Source organism: Gracilinanus agilis, chromosome 2 (assembly GCF_016433145.1).
Source record: "Gracilinanus agilis isolate LMUSP501 chromosome 2, AgileGrace, whole genome shotgun sequence".
Lineage (NCBI taxonomy): Eukaryota > Metazoa > Chordata > Mammalia > Didelphimorphia > Didelphidae > Gracilinanus > Gracilinanus agilis.
In genome coordinates, this window is record NC_058131.1 from 189177269 (window position 1) to 189195227 (window position 17959).

Below are 17959 nucleotides of genomic sequence, written 5' to 3' on the forward strand. Positions count from 1 at the left end.
GATGAAAATTCCAAAGAATAAAAATAAAGGATGGACTGTGATCTAAATGATAAGAAAGAATAGATGTATTTATGTCAGATCTTTTATGTCTATTTTAGAAGATGAAGAAATAGAATTTATGAAAAATTTGATGAGATCATCTAGATTAAATTAGTCATTTTATTGTGAAACAATTCACTTGCAATAAGGATTGATTGTGTAATAAACAACAGGTAAAATATTGTGGGAGATAGCAGAAAGGGGCAATTCACTGTCATCATGGAGCATCTAGGTTTGGAATAAGATATGTTTGCAGGAAATTAGTAAACACAATTTTACATTGTTAAAACATGACAGCTGTACAGTGTTTTATATGAATATTAAGTGGGAAATCTCTTCACTAATGACACTGACCAATAAGGTTAATGGCGGAGATAGAATTTATTATAATAGTAGTTGATTGAGAAAATAATATTTGAAAATATGGTGGAGAATATAGGAACTGAATAATCCAATATCTCATAGATTCACCAGTATTATATGTATATATCTATATATATAATATATATATAAACTTGAAAGCATTTTACTTAGAAGAAATTAATAATAAAAATTCTAATATAACATTTAAATGGAGCTTTATATGTCAGGCACTGTGCTAAATGTTTTACAATAACAGTATTGAATGTAATGAGCACTGAAAATAGAATAAAATAATAAAATTAAGTATATCAATAAATAGAAATGTTTGTTTCAAAATAAGAGACTGTACTCAGCAGAACATCAGGTAGGAGTTTTAGAATCATTCTGTGCCAAATGATAAGAAGCAAGATCAAAAATAATTATTAAGTTAGAAATTTTCATGTGGATGAAATGAGATGGAAGGGAGGGCAGAAGTTTGCATCTGGGGGAAACAGGAAAATACGAACACAAGGTGAGGAGGAATCTAGTGATAGCAGATGTGCAGACATAACCTGTGCAAATGTGCAGAGATGGAAAATTGAATGCTCTGTGTGAAGAACAAGGAGAAGAATTTGGCTCACTACCAAAGTGATTGAAAGGGAGTCAAATGTAATAATACTAAGAAATAGGTTAGAGCCAGGATGTGAAGGTCCTTAAATGACAAAAGGAAGAAATTGCCTCTGATTCTAAAGATAACATGGATCCACTAAAACTTAACTAAATCCAAGAGTGACATGGTCAGACCTATGCTGTATGGAGGATGCATTGCAAAAAATATGGAGTCAAGGAGACTATTTAGGAAACTACTGGAATCTTCTAAGGCTAAGTGACAGGTTATAAGGCTCTTAATTAGGCTGGTAGCCAGGTGAACAGAAATATTTAAAGCAGATATGAGATATATTGTGGAGGCAGAATAAACAAGATGCTACATGGCTCTTAATGTTAGAAAAGAATAAGGTTAGAAGAATAAAAACCAAAGTCATTTAAAGGTCATTGGAAAAATTTTTGATGGGAAGAAACAGGCTATAACATTACCAAAAGTTTTGAATAAATATATGGATATACAATCATATGTACGATTATATAGCTGTGACTGTGTGTATTTTCATACATGCATGTAAATATAAATATATATACATACAAAATCATAATTAATCAATTATATCCAGTTTTTTCAGAGATAATCCAATTTAGCTATTTGAATAATTTCTATTGCCAAGGTTCTGGTGCTTATCTCACCTGCATAGATTACAAGTTCCTTTCTCAAAACCTAATGAAGGGGGCAGCTGGGTAGCTCAGTGGAGTGAGAGTCAGGCCTAGAGACGGGAGGTCCTAGGTTCAAACCCAGCCTCAGCCACTTCCCAGCTGTGTGACCCTGGGCAAGTCATTTGACCCCCATTGCCCACCCTTACCAATCTGCCACCTATGAGACAATACACCAAGGTACAAGGGTTTAAAAAAAAAAAACAACGGATGAATCTTTGTTCATTAACAATTCAGTAGCTATTATTTAAGTGATACATTTCTTCTTGAATAAATTGAAAAATTATATACATATATTCACATATATGTATGTGTCTATATATATGTATGTCTCACTGTCAATATACATATATATACACACACAAGCCAAAGCATTTTGTTTTGAGTTATTCTTTCCTCTGTCCTAAATTTTGCTTTTAACAACTCTGTCAAACTTTCCTTTCCCTTTCTTTTGTCCTGCTCATTTTCTCTTCTCCTTATCGTATTGTTTCTCTTCTCTCTCCTCTTCTTCAAGCTTTTCTCCCCTGAATTCTCAGATTTCTTTCCACTTCACTCTTTGAGTTTTGATGGCTTCAGTTAAAATGTTACGATTATTTCAAATAACTGGATAGAATATAAAGATGTTATTAAAAAATAAGTGATTTTTTCTTTTGCTTCTGAATATGCCCTCTTTTTGGATCACAAAATTACTTAAAAATAGTTGCTAGAAGAGAGATAACCAGTAAGACCTTTGCAGTCTTGATTTATAAACTATTGAATAGCATATGAATTTATGATTAATGTGGAGCATTTCCAAAGAAAATTTTATTGGAATAAGTCTATCTCATTTTTTAATTCTGCCACTTACTACTTGTATGTACTTGAAGAAATTACTTCAATCACTTTCTTCACATTTCTTTCATGTATAAAACGAGTGTATTGAACAAGAGAACCTTGAAAGCCCCTTCCTGATCTAACTAAACTGGTAATCCTATGTGAATATATATGCATCTTTCAATTAATACATTTATAGGCAAGATGGATTTAAAACAAATTTTTCTTAGATGGATCCCAGATTTCTTTTGACTTCTGTCATAGAAAAAGTAGTCTTTTTCAGAAAGAAATTATTAGTTCTTGTTAAATATAGAAGACTTACCTAAATATCTGCCAATAATTGTATAAGGCCTTGAAGATTATAATATAATACCCAGAGATTCTGATTACTACATGTTCACCTTACATGTTATGTAATATTCTTTATTATAATGCTAATGTCATCAAGTATTAAGCTATGAAACATAAAAATGTAAGGGTGTGAAATTTTATGAAAGTCTGAAACAGATTATAATTATGTGTATTTCTATAAGACCACAATTTATAAATGTATATCAAATAATTTCCTCGATATCTTGGTAAAGTAGGAGATATTAGGTTTATTAATATTTTTGTAGGTGAGAAAACTGAAATTAAGCAATTTGTGCAACCAAGTTCACACAAATAGTTCACATCATAAGTGAGATTGAACCCAGGTCTTCTGACTTTAGAGTCAATTCTTTGCTGTACCAGGATATCATCAACTCTGTGAATTACATTAGGAAATATTACAAAACCAGTATGATTTCCCACTATAATTCATTCCATTTTACTTGTCTCTTGTATTTGTTGCCATATATATTTACATATATATAATGACTACAAAATCATTTTAATATGAATTCTGAATAGTACCAACATATGAAGCTAAATTATTTTCCTCCAAAGAATCAAATGATTTATTTTAAATCATCTCTCCCTTCCTCAATATGTGATATGAGAATCAACTCCTTTCTTGAATTCTTTGTCTTCTAATCTGAAACTGATTAAAGTACCTTTATAGGAACCAAAGTTTGATGTCAGATTCCCAGTAATTAGTTACCTCCCCTTGAATTTTTTTTCTTATATAGAATATGATAAAAGTCTAGGGAGCCTAGAATCTAAATTCTAATTTGCAAATAAGTTTTTTCAGATGCAAATTTCTCCTTTAGACTGATCCCTGATATAGACTACTTTAATTCCTACCTTCATTTCTTTTATCTTCTTTTTAGCAGCAAGTTAGGGGACAGCTTTTAATTTTTTATGTCAATGAGTGCCATGTGCACTATATATTTTTTCCTTCTCTAGGTATAATGGTAAATGGTTATATCAATGAGATTACATTTATGATATGACATAATATTTTATGTGAAGAACTGAGGAAAGAGTCACAATAAATCTTTTTATGTTTTTAGCCTAGCATCATCGTAAATATGCCTCATTTTGCTAAAATGCTGTATAAGGCAATGAAGTATTTCCTGTCATAAAAAAACAAAACACAATGGTGATCCTGGATGTGAGGAAAATTATATTTCCTGCCACCCATTACTGTATCTCCCTACTCTTCTCTCTGTCTCTGTCTCTGTCTCTGTCTCTGTCTCTGTCTCTGTCTCTCTCTCTCTCTCTCTCTGTTTCTCTCTCTCTCTCTGTCTCTCTGTCTCTCTCTCTCTCTCTCTCTCTCTCTCTCTATCTCTTTCTATCTCTATCTCTCTCTTTTTAAATAGACTTCAGTGTTATTCTTCTCACTTCCTATCTCCTACCCTCATGTTTGTAGCCTTAATAAAGCACTCCAAACATTTCTGTTCTTCCTTTTTCTATATGTCACAGTTTGTTTGAGCCTGGTGAAGAAAAAAGCATGAAATTTACCCCTAGCATAGTCAACATAGGCCTTTGTCATTTCCTGAACTGCCTGCTCAGCCCCCTGAGGACAGTGAACCTAGATGACATGATAAAACCCTTGGGCAAATGGAAGGTTGCCAACATTGTGGCCAGTATTAAACAGCATTAAGTCATCTTAAGTATGATTGGATTTTACCAACCATAAAATCCCAAACATCATTAAAAATGATCTCACCACAGAGCCTGATGTCAACAACTGCATCCCTATTGCTATTGGGAAGACAAGTCAAAAAGTAGTCACTTCATGAAGTGGATTCTAAAAAAAAAAAAATAGAAGCATTTACCTATGCTTATTTGTTAGGAATGCGGGCAGCTTGGTATAGCTGTTACAGTACTTTTCCTGTGACACAGAAAACAATAAAAATAACATAATAATATAATATAAGGTAATAACTAAAATAATACATTAGTATCTTCTATTCGGGGGATGTACCTCTGATTTCATGAGTGTAGGGAGCTTCAAATAAGTAATTCATTTTACTAATCTTAAATCATACACTTAGTCAATAATTTATAATCTTAGAGAGTTGTTTGGGACACTGAGTAGTTTAGTGTCTTGACCAGGGTCATGCCACTGGTGTATATCAAAGACAGGACTTAAATTCTTGCATTCTTGACATTATTATCTGTTTAGTATGGAAAACAACAAAATATTATGTATCTATGCATACACATATATTATCTCCATGTAAAGAAACAGTTATATATAAGTGGATATGTATGCATATATATATATATACAAATATATATATATATGTTTGCACCTTAAGTAAAGAAATTTTTCTTTAAGGCAAATAATTGTTAAGCACTTTGTCAAGTGATGGGGCTCTATAATTAGATATAATGGAAAGAATGGCTGGAAGAGAAATTCTGAGCTGTAGTGGAAGGAAGTAAAAAAAAATGAGCTTACATCTTAATTTATAGCTGCTTCTGAGAACTGGGATTTCAGTTTTCTTTTTTCATCTTCTAAAAGGTTCTGCCCCTTTCCATTCTTAGAAAAAATAGAACCTATAAGGATCTTGGAACTTCTGGTGTAAAGCTGGAAGGGTCTGTAAACACTACCTAATCTGACACTCATTTTACAAAACAAACAAACAAACAAAAAAAGTCACTGAGAGGATACCAGATTGGCCAAATGTTATCTAAACAATAGGTCATAGAAGCATTCCTAGTCTCTCAAACACTACAAAGAAGCTCCTTTGAAATTGCAGCCTGGCACAAATTAAGTGCCTCTTCCCCTTCACTGTTACATGTTTAAATAAATGACACCATCTCAATTTAAATTGATATTTCAGTGCTCATTTTCCCATTCTCTATTTTCCTCTGCAGTATGTCTCTATGGTCAAAGAATTCTTCACCCTAAGATCAGCATTCTCTGTAAACTTCTTTGTACTTCACTAGTTTGGATACAGAGATTAAATGTGGTCTTTTTCTAGGATTCCCTTCTCTAGTTTTATAGAACTTTTCTAGCTATTTAAATTCTGCAAGAGCTTGTAATATCAGTGGCATAAACTTCTAGGAACCTGGGTTATCTCCATAGACCAAGGAATTTTTCTCTGCTGATTCCTTCATAATGATATTAATAAGATCCATTTTTCTAGAGTCAAATTTCTTTTAAAACCTTGATTTCAGATTCGAATGTCTTTTCTTTTTGGAGTATTAATTCACCATTAAAATTCTTTAATCAAATTTTCTCTTTTAGAATTAAATCCATTGACTACTTACACATTTCCTAAAATAATCCTTTTTGGGGATCGGGCAACAACTTTTTTGAAACCTTCAAGATCAGACATACACACAATAGTCTATGACAAATAAAGTAGCATTCAGATTACTCCCATTTTTTAAGAAGTAATAACATTTCCCATTAATGTAGAAATTTCAACATCAGTTTCAGAAGCAATAAGTGAAGATAAAATATTTTCATCTGTTAATGCTCAGTGGAAGAATTTAAAACCCTGTAAGCTTTTTTAATTACATGAGATCTAATTAATCTGAATAACTTTTACTTCTTTCTTCCTATCAGCTGAAGGAGCTTGTGGTGGAACTTTGCGAGGGACAAGTGGTGCCATTTTTAGTCCTCATTTCCCTTCGGAGTATGACAACAATGCTGACTGCACATGGACCATTCTTGCTGAGCCTGGAGATACCATTGCTTTGGTCTTTACTGACTTCCAGCTCGAAGAAGGCTATGATTTCTTAGAGATCAGTGGGACAGAAGCACCTTCAATATGGTAAGTACAGGAAGGACTTATGATCGTGGAATTTAAATGTAATCACTGATGAGCTAGATTCCTAGACTTCTACAATGAATTTTTTCATTGCTTTATAATTAATTCATCATCCACAAATGATTAAAGAAAAGAGTGAATGGATTGTATTGACTTTAAAGGCCCAATGCAGATATTGTACTTGTTTTTGAGGCTTGAAAGGAAATGCAAAAACTCTGTGACACATTAGCTTCCTGACATCTGTCAATCCTTTGTCCTGTCTACTCCTTATCATTTTGAAAGCAGTAGAGAGGTTATTTGAGAGAGCAATGAGGTGGGGAGTGAGGGAAGAGGACAGGAAGGAACAAGTGAAAATTGACATTTCTGGAATTGGTTTCTTTGATTTTATCCCCTTGAGTTTGCGTGGTCCATGTGAGAGATATCTATGAATATATGTACATATATATTTGAGATATTACCTTCTGAATTTAAAGATGATGACACAAATTATACTGCTGTTGGGGTGGAATGTGACTGAAAAGTTGTCATGTCAAAACTAATCCAACTGACAGACTAACAGTAAAGTATAATCCTCTGCCAATAGTCATTTTTTGAAAGATCAAAAATAAAATCAGATTTGTGGCTTTACTTCATAGCAAATAACCGAAGTTAACAGAAGTGAAATAAATATCAATTGTCACAAATTTCTACTCAGAAAGGAAAATGGCATTGCATTTATTGCTCCCTTACCCAGTTTTGACATTGGTTAGTGTATCAAAGGAAATTTTCCATTAATTTTGTATAATATGACATTGTTTAGAGAGATTGATGCAATATTGAAACTATAATTCTTCAAAATAAGTTGTAATTATCAATCTACAATTTTTAATTTGTATGTCTCTTAAATTGGTAACTCGTAGACCTAAAGAAGACAATTAGGAGCTTCTGAATGAGTAATGGGTGTCACAATTAGAGGACAGATAAAGAGTAAAACTGAAAATATTGTTTATCTCTATCACTGACTCTGATATGGTTGGAATGAAAGGACGCTTGGGTGTGTGTATAACTGGAAAATTATATGAATGAATCATTCAAATAAGCATGAATATTTGATTTATACAGATAATTGGGGCAAAATATTATCATCATTCTGTTATAATCAGGAAGATATTAGAATGATCAATTTTTTAATTAATTTTGTTTTATCTTGAACAATCCTGAGTAGTAAATATTTTATTTTGTCCTATTACTAGAGGTAGACAGTGTTTCTGTCGTGCATTGATCTACAAAGGAAAAGGTAGATGCAGTGATTATGCACAGTATTAGATAAACATTGTAATAAGTACTTCCTGAAAGGTCCAAATAATCATTATGTTTCTAGAGATCTTAGAGACTATCTAGTGATCTAAAAAATTTAGAACTTTTCCATAAATATATGGTATAAAAGTGAAAGTACTAGTATTGCCCTATCATATATTATGAGAAAATAATGAAATCTAGATGGATTGTTTCAACTTAACCACTTTTGATGTGTAGAAACTTAAGAATTTGGTTACTAAGCAAATAATTATTATGTCTTCCCCTTTCAAACAGAAATATCAACTTTATTATAATGACTTTTAAAAATATACTATAATTTCTTATTATATAAATTTCTCAATTTACTTGTCAAGTACATGTGATATTTTTTATTTTAAGATTTGGAAAAAAAGTATTTATTTCCTTTTTTCTTTTACCTATTCTAAAGAGGGCAATATAATATAATAGAGAGTACAAATATACTTACAGGCCAAATTTTCCTCTAATCTTGGGCATACTACTAATTCTCTCTAAGACCTAACTTAAGGCATTATACTTCTTTGGACTTCCCTTTCCTCAACTATAAAATGAAAAGATTGAACTAGAAAATTCCTAAGGTTTCTTTTAATGCTGAATCCTGTGACTAGATGATCTGTGATGTCCCTTAAATTACTTTGATTCTCATTTTTAAGAAATTATAAAAATTTAACTTTTGTCTTCAAACAGCATGTTTTCAAAGGTATCATTAGCAAGAGATAATAGTAACTGATAAATACAGTTTAACTGACCTTTCAGAAGAGCTATGAGAGTTTACTGTAAAAGCAAAACCAAAAGGTACCTGAGAAAAATCCATCATCATTAGAATTTATATATGAAATCTGATGTCATTTCTCTAAGGAAAAGAAGTTGTAATGACAAGATAACAATGAAGAAAAGCATTAAGCTACCAAATGTCACAAAATATATTCATTCAAACCCTTACAAACATAAAGCTTGATATTAAGTGGCTGTTTTCTTCTTTCTTTTTATTTGTATTTATGAGAGAAAAGTAGAATAATCCAACTTGATTGGAGAAGAATGTGTAAAGAAAGAAATAATATTAAAGTAAAATAGAAAAGGAGAGCAGTACCAAATTGCTCTGACCATGTAGGAGTGTGAGTAAGCCAATCTCAGTTGGCGAGTGAATTTTTTTGCTTTTGTACTCTGGCAGCAGTGTAAAGAATCAGGTTATTGAAAAGGGAGGAAGAGGAGATAGAAAGATTATTTTAATTGTCCTTTGTTTTTGAAATAGAACATTCTAGGAGAAAGTATCTAGAGTCAAGTATTTTGTATTCTGTCAGTGGTTATAGTATCAGAAGAGTATATGTGAATGGGGCCACAAGTTATTTATTCCTCTAACATTTCTTCAGGACTGTTGTAAATTGAATCCTTAGTTTGTCACTGACTTGAAGTATCAAGTAGGCTAACTTGACCAACACTAGTACTGGGAAGGCCAGATGTGAAGTATAGAAAAATATAGGACCTAAAGGTGATTTTCCAGACAAAAAAAAAAATTCCTAACCCTACTTCCAGTGCCTGGGAATATGGCTGCAAACCATTTCAGTTGACCATGTTCTAAAGAGTTCTGTTTATGGAAAATCTACTCTTGTACATTGCAAAGAGTAAAGAAGAGGGAAAATGAGAACGTAGTTTATTTTCTCCTTCTACCTTCAAATTCTTAAAATATTTCTTCCTCCGAACTTGATAAACTTGATGGGATTATGTATTCAGTCTGAAATAAAGAAGATAAAGTTTTCAAATTTATGCTAGCCAGTTTTCTTTATTTTGTATCAGTATTATAGAGAACATATAACCAAACCTCTCACCAGTGTCTTACACGTGGGCACCAGAAAAGCATTTAATTCGGGATTTATGAGGCAATGACTACATGATAACATGTCAATAGCACTGTCTTTAATCCAACTACTACTTGCCAGAAATGGTTCTAAATTCTGGGAATACAAAGAAATAAATTAAGCACTCCCTTCCTTCAAAGAGCTCCTATTTGATCAGAAAAGACAACACAAACACATACGCATAAATGAAACAGTATTGGAGGGAAAAAGACACAGAGTCTGGTGGAATCAGGAAGGACATCATGTAAAAGTCACTTAAGCTCAGACTTTAAAGAAATAAAAGGATTTAAGAGATATTTATGTAAGGAAGTAAGGAAGGAATATAATGTAGGCAAGGGGAACAAAAGATACTAAATGGTATCAGTGAAGGAATAGTCATAAAATAATAACACATGCAATGATAGGTAGTTGTATAAATTTCACACCACCAAAAAAGAGAATGATATTATATATTTAGATTTTTAATATGAAAAAAGTTATTTAAAAAACAATAAGACAGCAACCTTTAATTTGGAAGCCCAATGTAAAAGTAAATTGGTATTTTCAATGATAATGTTTAATCAGTTTAGTGCATAATTATAGTTATGCGGAAGTTTTAAAATAGCATGTTCTTTATTCCATTACTTTTCAGTGAGAAGTTAAAATAGAATATATTAGTTTCTTTCCACTCTGCAAAGATACACTTTCCAAACAAAACAACAACAATGACTACTACTACAAAAAAAAAAAAACAACAACAACACTGATTTTATCTTTTGGAAAGTATATTGTTGCTCATCAAATAAAAGTTTATTTCTTTCTTTGTTATTAACAGGGCTTTCAGAGAAATAATATTGACACAATACTGCTTTCAAGAAAGACTTTAAATGGTTCATATGTCTTTGAAATATGAGGAAAAAATTAATATTTTTAATGTTTTTGACATTGTGAGGCATACAATTCTATCAATAAGAGACCAACTAAAGTTATACTGCTTCAATAAAACTGAGAAGATTTATTTTTATTTTTCTAAGACATTTTTCTTTCAAAAATATTAAATTTTGTTTTCATACAAGAAGCACTTCCCAACAAATACCCTATTCTCCCTTTATTTTGTTCTAAATTATATTGCTATTCTGTTGTTTCAGTCATGTCTAACTCTCTGTTGTTCCATTTGGGGTTTTCTTGGTAAAGATACTGAAGTGGTTTGCCACTCTAGTTCATTTTATAGATGAGAAAATGGAGGCAATCAGGGTTAAGTGACTTGCCCAGTAAGTGTATGAGTTTGGATTTGAACTCATTGAAATGAATCTTTCTAACCCCAATGTTCTCTATCCAGTACATTTTATCTAGTTGCCCATTATTCCAAATGCATTCCCCTAAAATATGTTATGTCTTTATTTTAACAGAATGATGGCCTTGTCATCTCACTTTTAAGAGTACTTCTGGTACACTTATATGAGGAATAAAATTTTCTGGAGTCTTTATTTTTAGTTACATAATATTATTTTATTAAAAGACCACTCAGTGTTTCTAAACTAGGCAGTGGACTCCTTATAGAACACAAAAAGATGCTAAAAATAACCTGTATGTGGCCCACCTGAGAGAAACAGGAGCAAGAGAAGCTGAGCCGCCAAATTTGGGGAGGAAAAAGAAAAAAAAAGCCCCAATTCCAGTGCCAACAGACAATATGACCCCCCCAGAATGGAATCATCTGGTGACTCCCCAGCATATCCTACGAGTTTCTCATCAGACAAGCCACGTAGGAAATGAATTTGGGAGACTTTCTCCCATGAAGTAGGGAGTCTTCCAGGACACTAAGTCCCTCTGACACATGGCCACAGCTCCCAACGTGCTGTCTGACTGACTACCTGATGGATTTTTTCATTGTCCAAAGAGTTCTTGTGTACAGATAAATAAGAAGCAGGTCTCCACCATGCCAATTTTTAGACAAAAGGAAGCACCCAACATAGCCTGGGGAGAGAAAGCTTGAGCATCAGCCCTAAAAATAAATTGTTTGAGTTTTAAAATCAAAAGGCTTTTTTGAAAGCCCCAAAGGAATAAAAATTAATGTGAACTTTCCACACAATAAAAGTACCAACAATTATTTGAGGGAGACATGAATGACTCTTTGGTTTATACGTGGATAGTGACCTGAGCTCAGCATTAAGAGCTAGGTTCAAGGCTTGCCTCGTACACTCACTACTATTTATGTGATATTGCCAAAGTGTTCTTAGGCAAGATTTTATTTTATTTTTTTAACATTTAATAATATTAACTTTCTAAGATTTTAAATTAGAGGAGGAGCCGACTTGTATTGGAGGAGTTTTTTTTTATCTGTGAATTCCCAATGTTAATGATATCATATATACATGTATTAATGTACATTTTCACATATACACATAGACAGAAAACAGTCTTATTGAGCTCTTCCTTTAAAAATAGGAAATTTAAAAAAATCCATGATCTCAATGCCCCCCCCCAAAAGAATGAAACTAACCAAAAGAGTGAACAAGTCTGACATCATTTGTATTATTTTACTTTCAAATTGCCCTATCTTTCAGCAAAGAAGAGGGAAATGTGTTTCACTAGATACTCTGGAGCAAAGCCTGGTGGTCATTACAGCGAATCAAAGACATGGTTCCTGTGTCCACCTAAAGTTTTGTTGTCTCTTCAAATGCCAGATTTCTTTACATTCTTGTCATCATTGTATAAGTGATTTTATCGGTGTTGGTTTCTTTATGTATAAATCACTTTGTACTTGTCATGAAAAAACATAAAATTGAATTTGTAGAGTAGGACATTATTTACCAATAATGCTTCATAAAAAATATAAATAATAAGGAGGTCCATTCAGGTCTTATAAGATTCTGTGTTGTATAATTGATGAGCTACACTAATGTGATTGTCCTTGTTTTCATTTCACAAGGAGGGAAGTTACCGACTCAGCTATGTTTTAAGCAGGTTACCATGGCTACAGTAAAGGCAATCTAAATGTAGTGAATGATGTAATATGCCAAAACGAGTGTTATGTTAAATGTGAAGTGGTTTAGTAATTTAAACCTAATGGACTATATGTGCATCAGATGAGAATGTATTTTTCCTAGCCATTCTGATTTTATAAAGGTTGGCTTCATATCAATACCCCACTTTAATACAAAATTGCCATTTCTAGTACATTTTGCAACATGGTCCAGTAATTACAATTTTTCTTTCAATTAGATGAATGTTTAGCAGTGGAGCTAGCCAAACATTTTCTTACTGAAATGATTTGAGAGAAGGGGGCACATAACTCACAATGTTAGCAACAAGCAGAGAAGGAATTCAGATTTATTTCAAATAGCTGGTCCACTAAAATTTGCTAAAAGACCTTAAAAAAGAAGATGAAAGGAATTAGTCCTGGACAGGGGAAACAGAAAATCGAGGGGAAAATAAAATTGTTTGGCAGGCATCACAAACTTAAATCAAGTTTTAAAGCAGAATTCTCTATCTTTTTCCTCAAACCACAATTCTTCCAAATTCTTATTTTTGATGAAAGTACTGCCATCCTTTTGGTAATTTAGGTTCTCAAACTTGGAGTTATCCTGACTTCTCCATATTCTTCACTCTCTACAATCATTTGCCAAGTCTCGTTGATTATTTCTCTGACAAATCTCTCACCCCATCTTCTTTGGATTCATATAATCACCAACCTAATTCAGGCCTTCATCACATCTCAGTTGAATTATTGGAATAGTCTCTTATTTGAATTTGCTGCCTCCATTTTCTCCTCTATTTGATATGTTCTCTACACCAGGGCCAAATTAATATCCCCAAAGTCTGTCTCTGACCATATCTGTTTCCTATTAGAGAAATGCCTATGCTTCCAATTGCTTTTAGTACAAAATTAAAACTTCTCTGTTTGGCTTTTTACAAAGTCTGGATCCATCCTGTGTTTTCAAGTTTATTTTACATTGCTATACTTCTGAAAACCTACATTCCACCCAAAAATCTTGCTATTCTCCAAACATGGAATTCTGTCAAATATCTCTCTGCCCTGGATGTTATATATGCCTCTAATGTACTTCCTCTTCATTGCTGACTATCAATTTCCTAACCTTCCTTCAAGTACTTCTTAAATAAAGCCTGATCTGAGCCTGAGTCACCAAGATGTTAGATACCTCTCCCTCCAATACTTGTATATTTATTTGTCTAAGTTCATATTGTTATCCCTGAATAGAATGTAAGGTAGGCACCATTTCATCTTTGAGCCTCTATACCCAGAATATAGCATGGTGTGTTTCATAGTGGACAAATATTTGTTTAGATAAATGAACAAATGAATGAATGATGTTTATGCTATAACCAACAAGTCTCTGAAAGGAATTCCAAATAGCAAAGACAGAGATATGAGGAAAGAAAAAATACCTCCCAATAATAGCAAGAAAAAATAGATATAAGAGATAATTATTTAATGATCAAGTGGAATAGGTGAACAGGACAAATTATAGAATCTCTAGATCATTTCATCAATACAATAGATAATTGTACATCTTGGGTAATTAAGATGCAATTCTAGCTGAGACCAAAGGAATATCTTAGGTTTATGACTGTGAAGATTCATTATTAAATTATGAATGGTCATCGTAATCATACAGAAACCATTAGGTTTACCCTGAAAAAAGGTATTATTACTGTTTTGAAAACAACACGAACTAAGAATTAGCAAACTTAGGTCAAAGTCCCTTTGGATGAGTCAATTGGTCTCCTTAGTACTAAATTCCTTCATCTGGAAAAATTCCATGGATGAAGTAGATTATCTCTGAAAAAGTGAGGGCTATTATTGTATGGCTATAGAAATATTTGTTTGGGACCACTTTATCTTGCAAATATTAACTTAGCAAGATTTCCCACATGAGTAAAAATGATCAGTGACTTGCTTAAGCCAAAAACAAATCTTCAGAGAAACTAAGAAATAAAATGAGCTTCAAAGACCTCCTTGGGAGGCCAATTATCACCTAGAGATATTTTCCAACTTGTCACTTAATGAATAATTGACTAACTCTACACTTAAATTCTAATGTAGAATGATTATGAAGTCGTAGTATAATAATAGTCTTCAGAAGATCAAATTTTCCTAATACCTACCCCACAAACAACTGTTATTTTCTATTGTGATATAACAATAATAACCCCTCATTATTCTTTAATTTATTGATTCATATTGCTCCTGAGATTTAAAGCTGGAAATGACACTAAGATCATCTAATTAACCCTTTAATTTTTCAAAAAAGAAAATTAAAACCAAGGAAATTAAATGATTTATCCAGGTTCATACAATTAATGATTCTCAGTGTTAGGAAGGAAAGAGAGTCCCATTCACTCCTAATTTGCTTACTGCTGTCAAGGGCAATACCATCCTCCCAGTCCCTCAAGCTCCTAGGTGTCCTCTTCAACTCTTCATTATCTTTCATTCCCACTTAATCAAACCAATAGTAGGCCCTAAATAAAAGTTTATTGACTGTGTTGACTGATAGGTATTATGAACACAAAATAATTAGATCACATTGCCTTTTATTCCTCTATTTTTAATAAAAACAATATAGGCACCATAATTCTCAGACATTTATAGTAATAATCTTTAAAAAACATTTTGTTTCTCTTTTTCTCTTTTCTTCCTCTCTAACTGCATGTGTGTCTATATATATATACATGTGTCTATATGTTATCTCTCTCTCTATATATATATATGTACATATATGCATGTATATATAACAATTTCCATTCAATTATTTATCTGAAATTTCTTTTACACATAAAACTTAGCTCTTCATTCCAATAGATTCTTTTACTTAGATGCTTATGTTACTCTTCTAGTAGTTTCCCTTCATATTATAAACACCCTGATGGAAGACCATATCTTACTTATTTTTTATCTCTCCAGTACCTATCACGTAGTTTTGTACATAGTTAGTTCTCATATTACCCACTATTTATTTAACAATCTTATCTAGATTCATAAAAACATATCAAACTCCACATGCGTCAAACAGAATTCATTGTCTTCCCCAAAAAAAAACATCTATCACTATAACGATAAAGACTATACCTCCTCTGAACTTTCAGGGTTTCCCTATCCTTCCATTTACTCATATTTACAAAGTTAGGATCACCTTAAACTCTTGACTTGACCTCATCATTCAAACATAATTAGTTACTAAGTCATATATTAAGTCTATGTCACTTTCCTAATCAATAAACTTCAATGGCTTCTCTGACCTCCTCAGTCAAATATAGATTTCTCTTCATGACTTTTAAAAATTATGGCTCCAAACTACTCTTCTAGTCTTATTATAAATTATTTCATTTTATGTATTTTAAGTTATAGCCAAACTGACCTATTTGCTGCCTCCTCACACAAGATAGTGTGTCTTTTATCTAACTGCCTTTGCAAATGCCTGGAGGCATCTCAGACTCAATAGGTTCAAAAACCAAAATGAAATCTTTTCACAATGCCATTCCTGTGCATCCTTAACCTCTTCCAAACCTCAGTTTAAGGACCACGTCCCTAATCCCCCAGATGCCAATGCCTCCAGAATTGCCATTCATTTACTTTGTGTGTGTGTGTGAAATCTATCTGCATATGTACACATTTTATATTTTATCCTTTGGCAAAATGCAATTTCCTTATAGAAGATTCCTTCATAAAGAAATTTTGTCCCAATTGAAGAATAGAGGTAAAATATAATGAAATTATGTTCCACCATGAGTCTTACATTGATGGGCCCATATTTTTCAGCCTTTCTACAATTCGTATCATCAATAAAATGTTTCCAAGTCATATTCCTTTGTCTACAATTCATCCAAAAAAGATAGAATTCATGTACTAAAATTTTCCCTGTGTTCTTTATTTTGACTTATTAATACCTTAAGCAGGCAGTGTACCATAGATGTCTACACTATTAACTACCTGACCCCAATGTGATACATACCTGAGAATTTTAGAGGAAAAAACGAGTTACCTATAGTTATAACTAGTTTTTCTGTAGGGTCTATCTCAAAAATTTTTTTAAACTTGATATCTAATGACTGCCAGGTTTTATGCTAATAGTTTAGTATAAATTAAGAATTATTATCATAGCTCTCAGGACTTGATTTTATAATTAAATGTATAGCAATATGGATTTTTCCATGCAACCTATTGTTAAAAAGGGACGACTTTAGTGAATCAGCTTCATTCCTTAGCTTGAATAATATTCTCATCACTAGATGGGTATGTGACCTTGGGCAAGTTATTTTGTTTTTCTCTCTCAGCCTCAGTTTTTCTAAATATAAAATAATACTAATAATTGTTTTATTTTTCTTAGTAGCCTTTTTTGAACTGACATTTTATTTTATTCTAGTATTATTTTCAAATTCTCTCTTAAGGACAATTCTTTCCTACCCATTGAGAAGGTAAGAAATGACATGTTATGAAGTCATACAAAAGAAAGCAAAAAGAGGGCAGCTGGGTAGCTCAGTGGATTGAGAGCCAGGCCTAGAGACGGGAGGTCCTAGGTTCAAATCTGGCCTCAGACACTTCCCAGCTTTGTGACCCTGGGCAAGTCACTTGACCTCCATTGCTTACCCTTACCACTCTTCCACCTATGAGTCAATGCACAGACGTTAAGGGTTTAAAATTTAAAAAAAGCAAAAAAAGGATGGAAAGAGAGGGAAAAAAACAATCTGTACTTTGAATTGATCAATTCTCTGTATGAAGCAGAAAATATATTTCAGCATGAATCTTTTGAAATTGTGATAGGTCATTGTGTAGTTTAACATTACTAAGTTTTTCATATCTGATATCTTTGAAATGTTGTACCTTTTAAAATAATTGTTCTGATTCCCCCCTCTTCACTTTGCATCAGTTCATACAAGTCTTCCTGGCCTTAGTTTTTTTTTTTTTCTGCAGTCATCTTCTCCATCGTTTTTAACAACATTGTGTTTATATATCAAAAACTTATCTAACCATTTTTCAATTGACGGGTACCCCTTCAGTTCTCAGTTCTTGGACATTACAAAAAAAAAGAGCTGCTATAAATAATTTTACAATATGAGTCCTTTTCCTCTTTCTTTGATGTCTTTGAGGTATAGACTCTAATAGTTGTATTACTGAATCAGCAA

At 32.5% G+C, this 17959-nt stretch overlaps 1 protein-coding gene across 1 annotated transcript in view; it reads left to right on the top strand.

Moving 5' to 3' along the window:
• Window positions 1–17959, top strand: part of CSMD1 (CUB and Sushi multiple domains 1) — a 2120031-nt gene that overhangs the window by 780627 nt on the left and 1321445 nt on the right. Inside the window, exon 6 of the mRNA XM_044659558.1 lies at window positions 6461–6668. Within this exon, the coding sequence (XP_044515493.1) occupies window positions 6461–6668 (208 nt within the window). The remainder of the gene's footprint in view (window positions 1–6460; window positions 6669–17959) is intronic.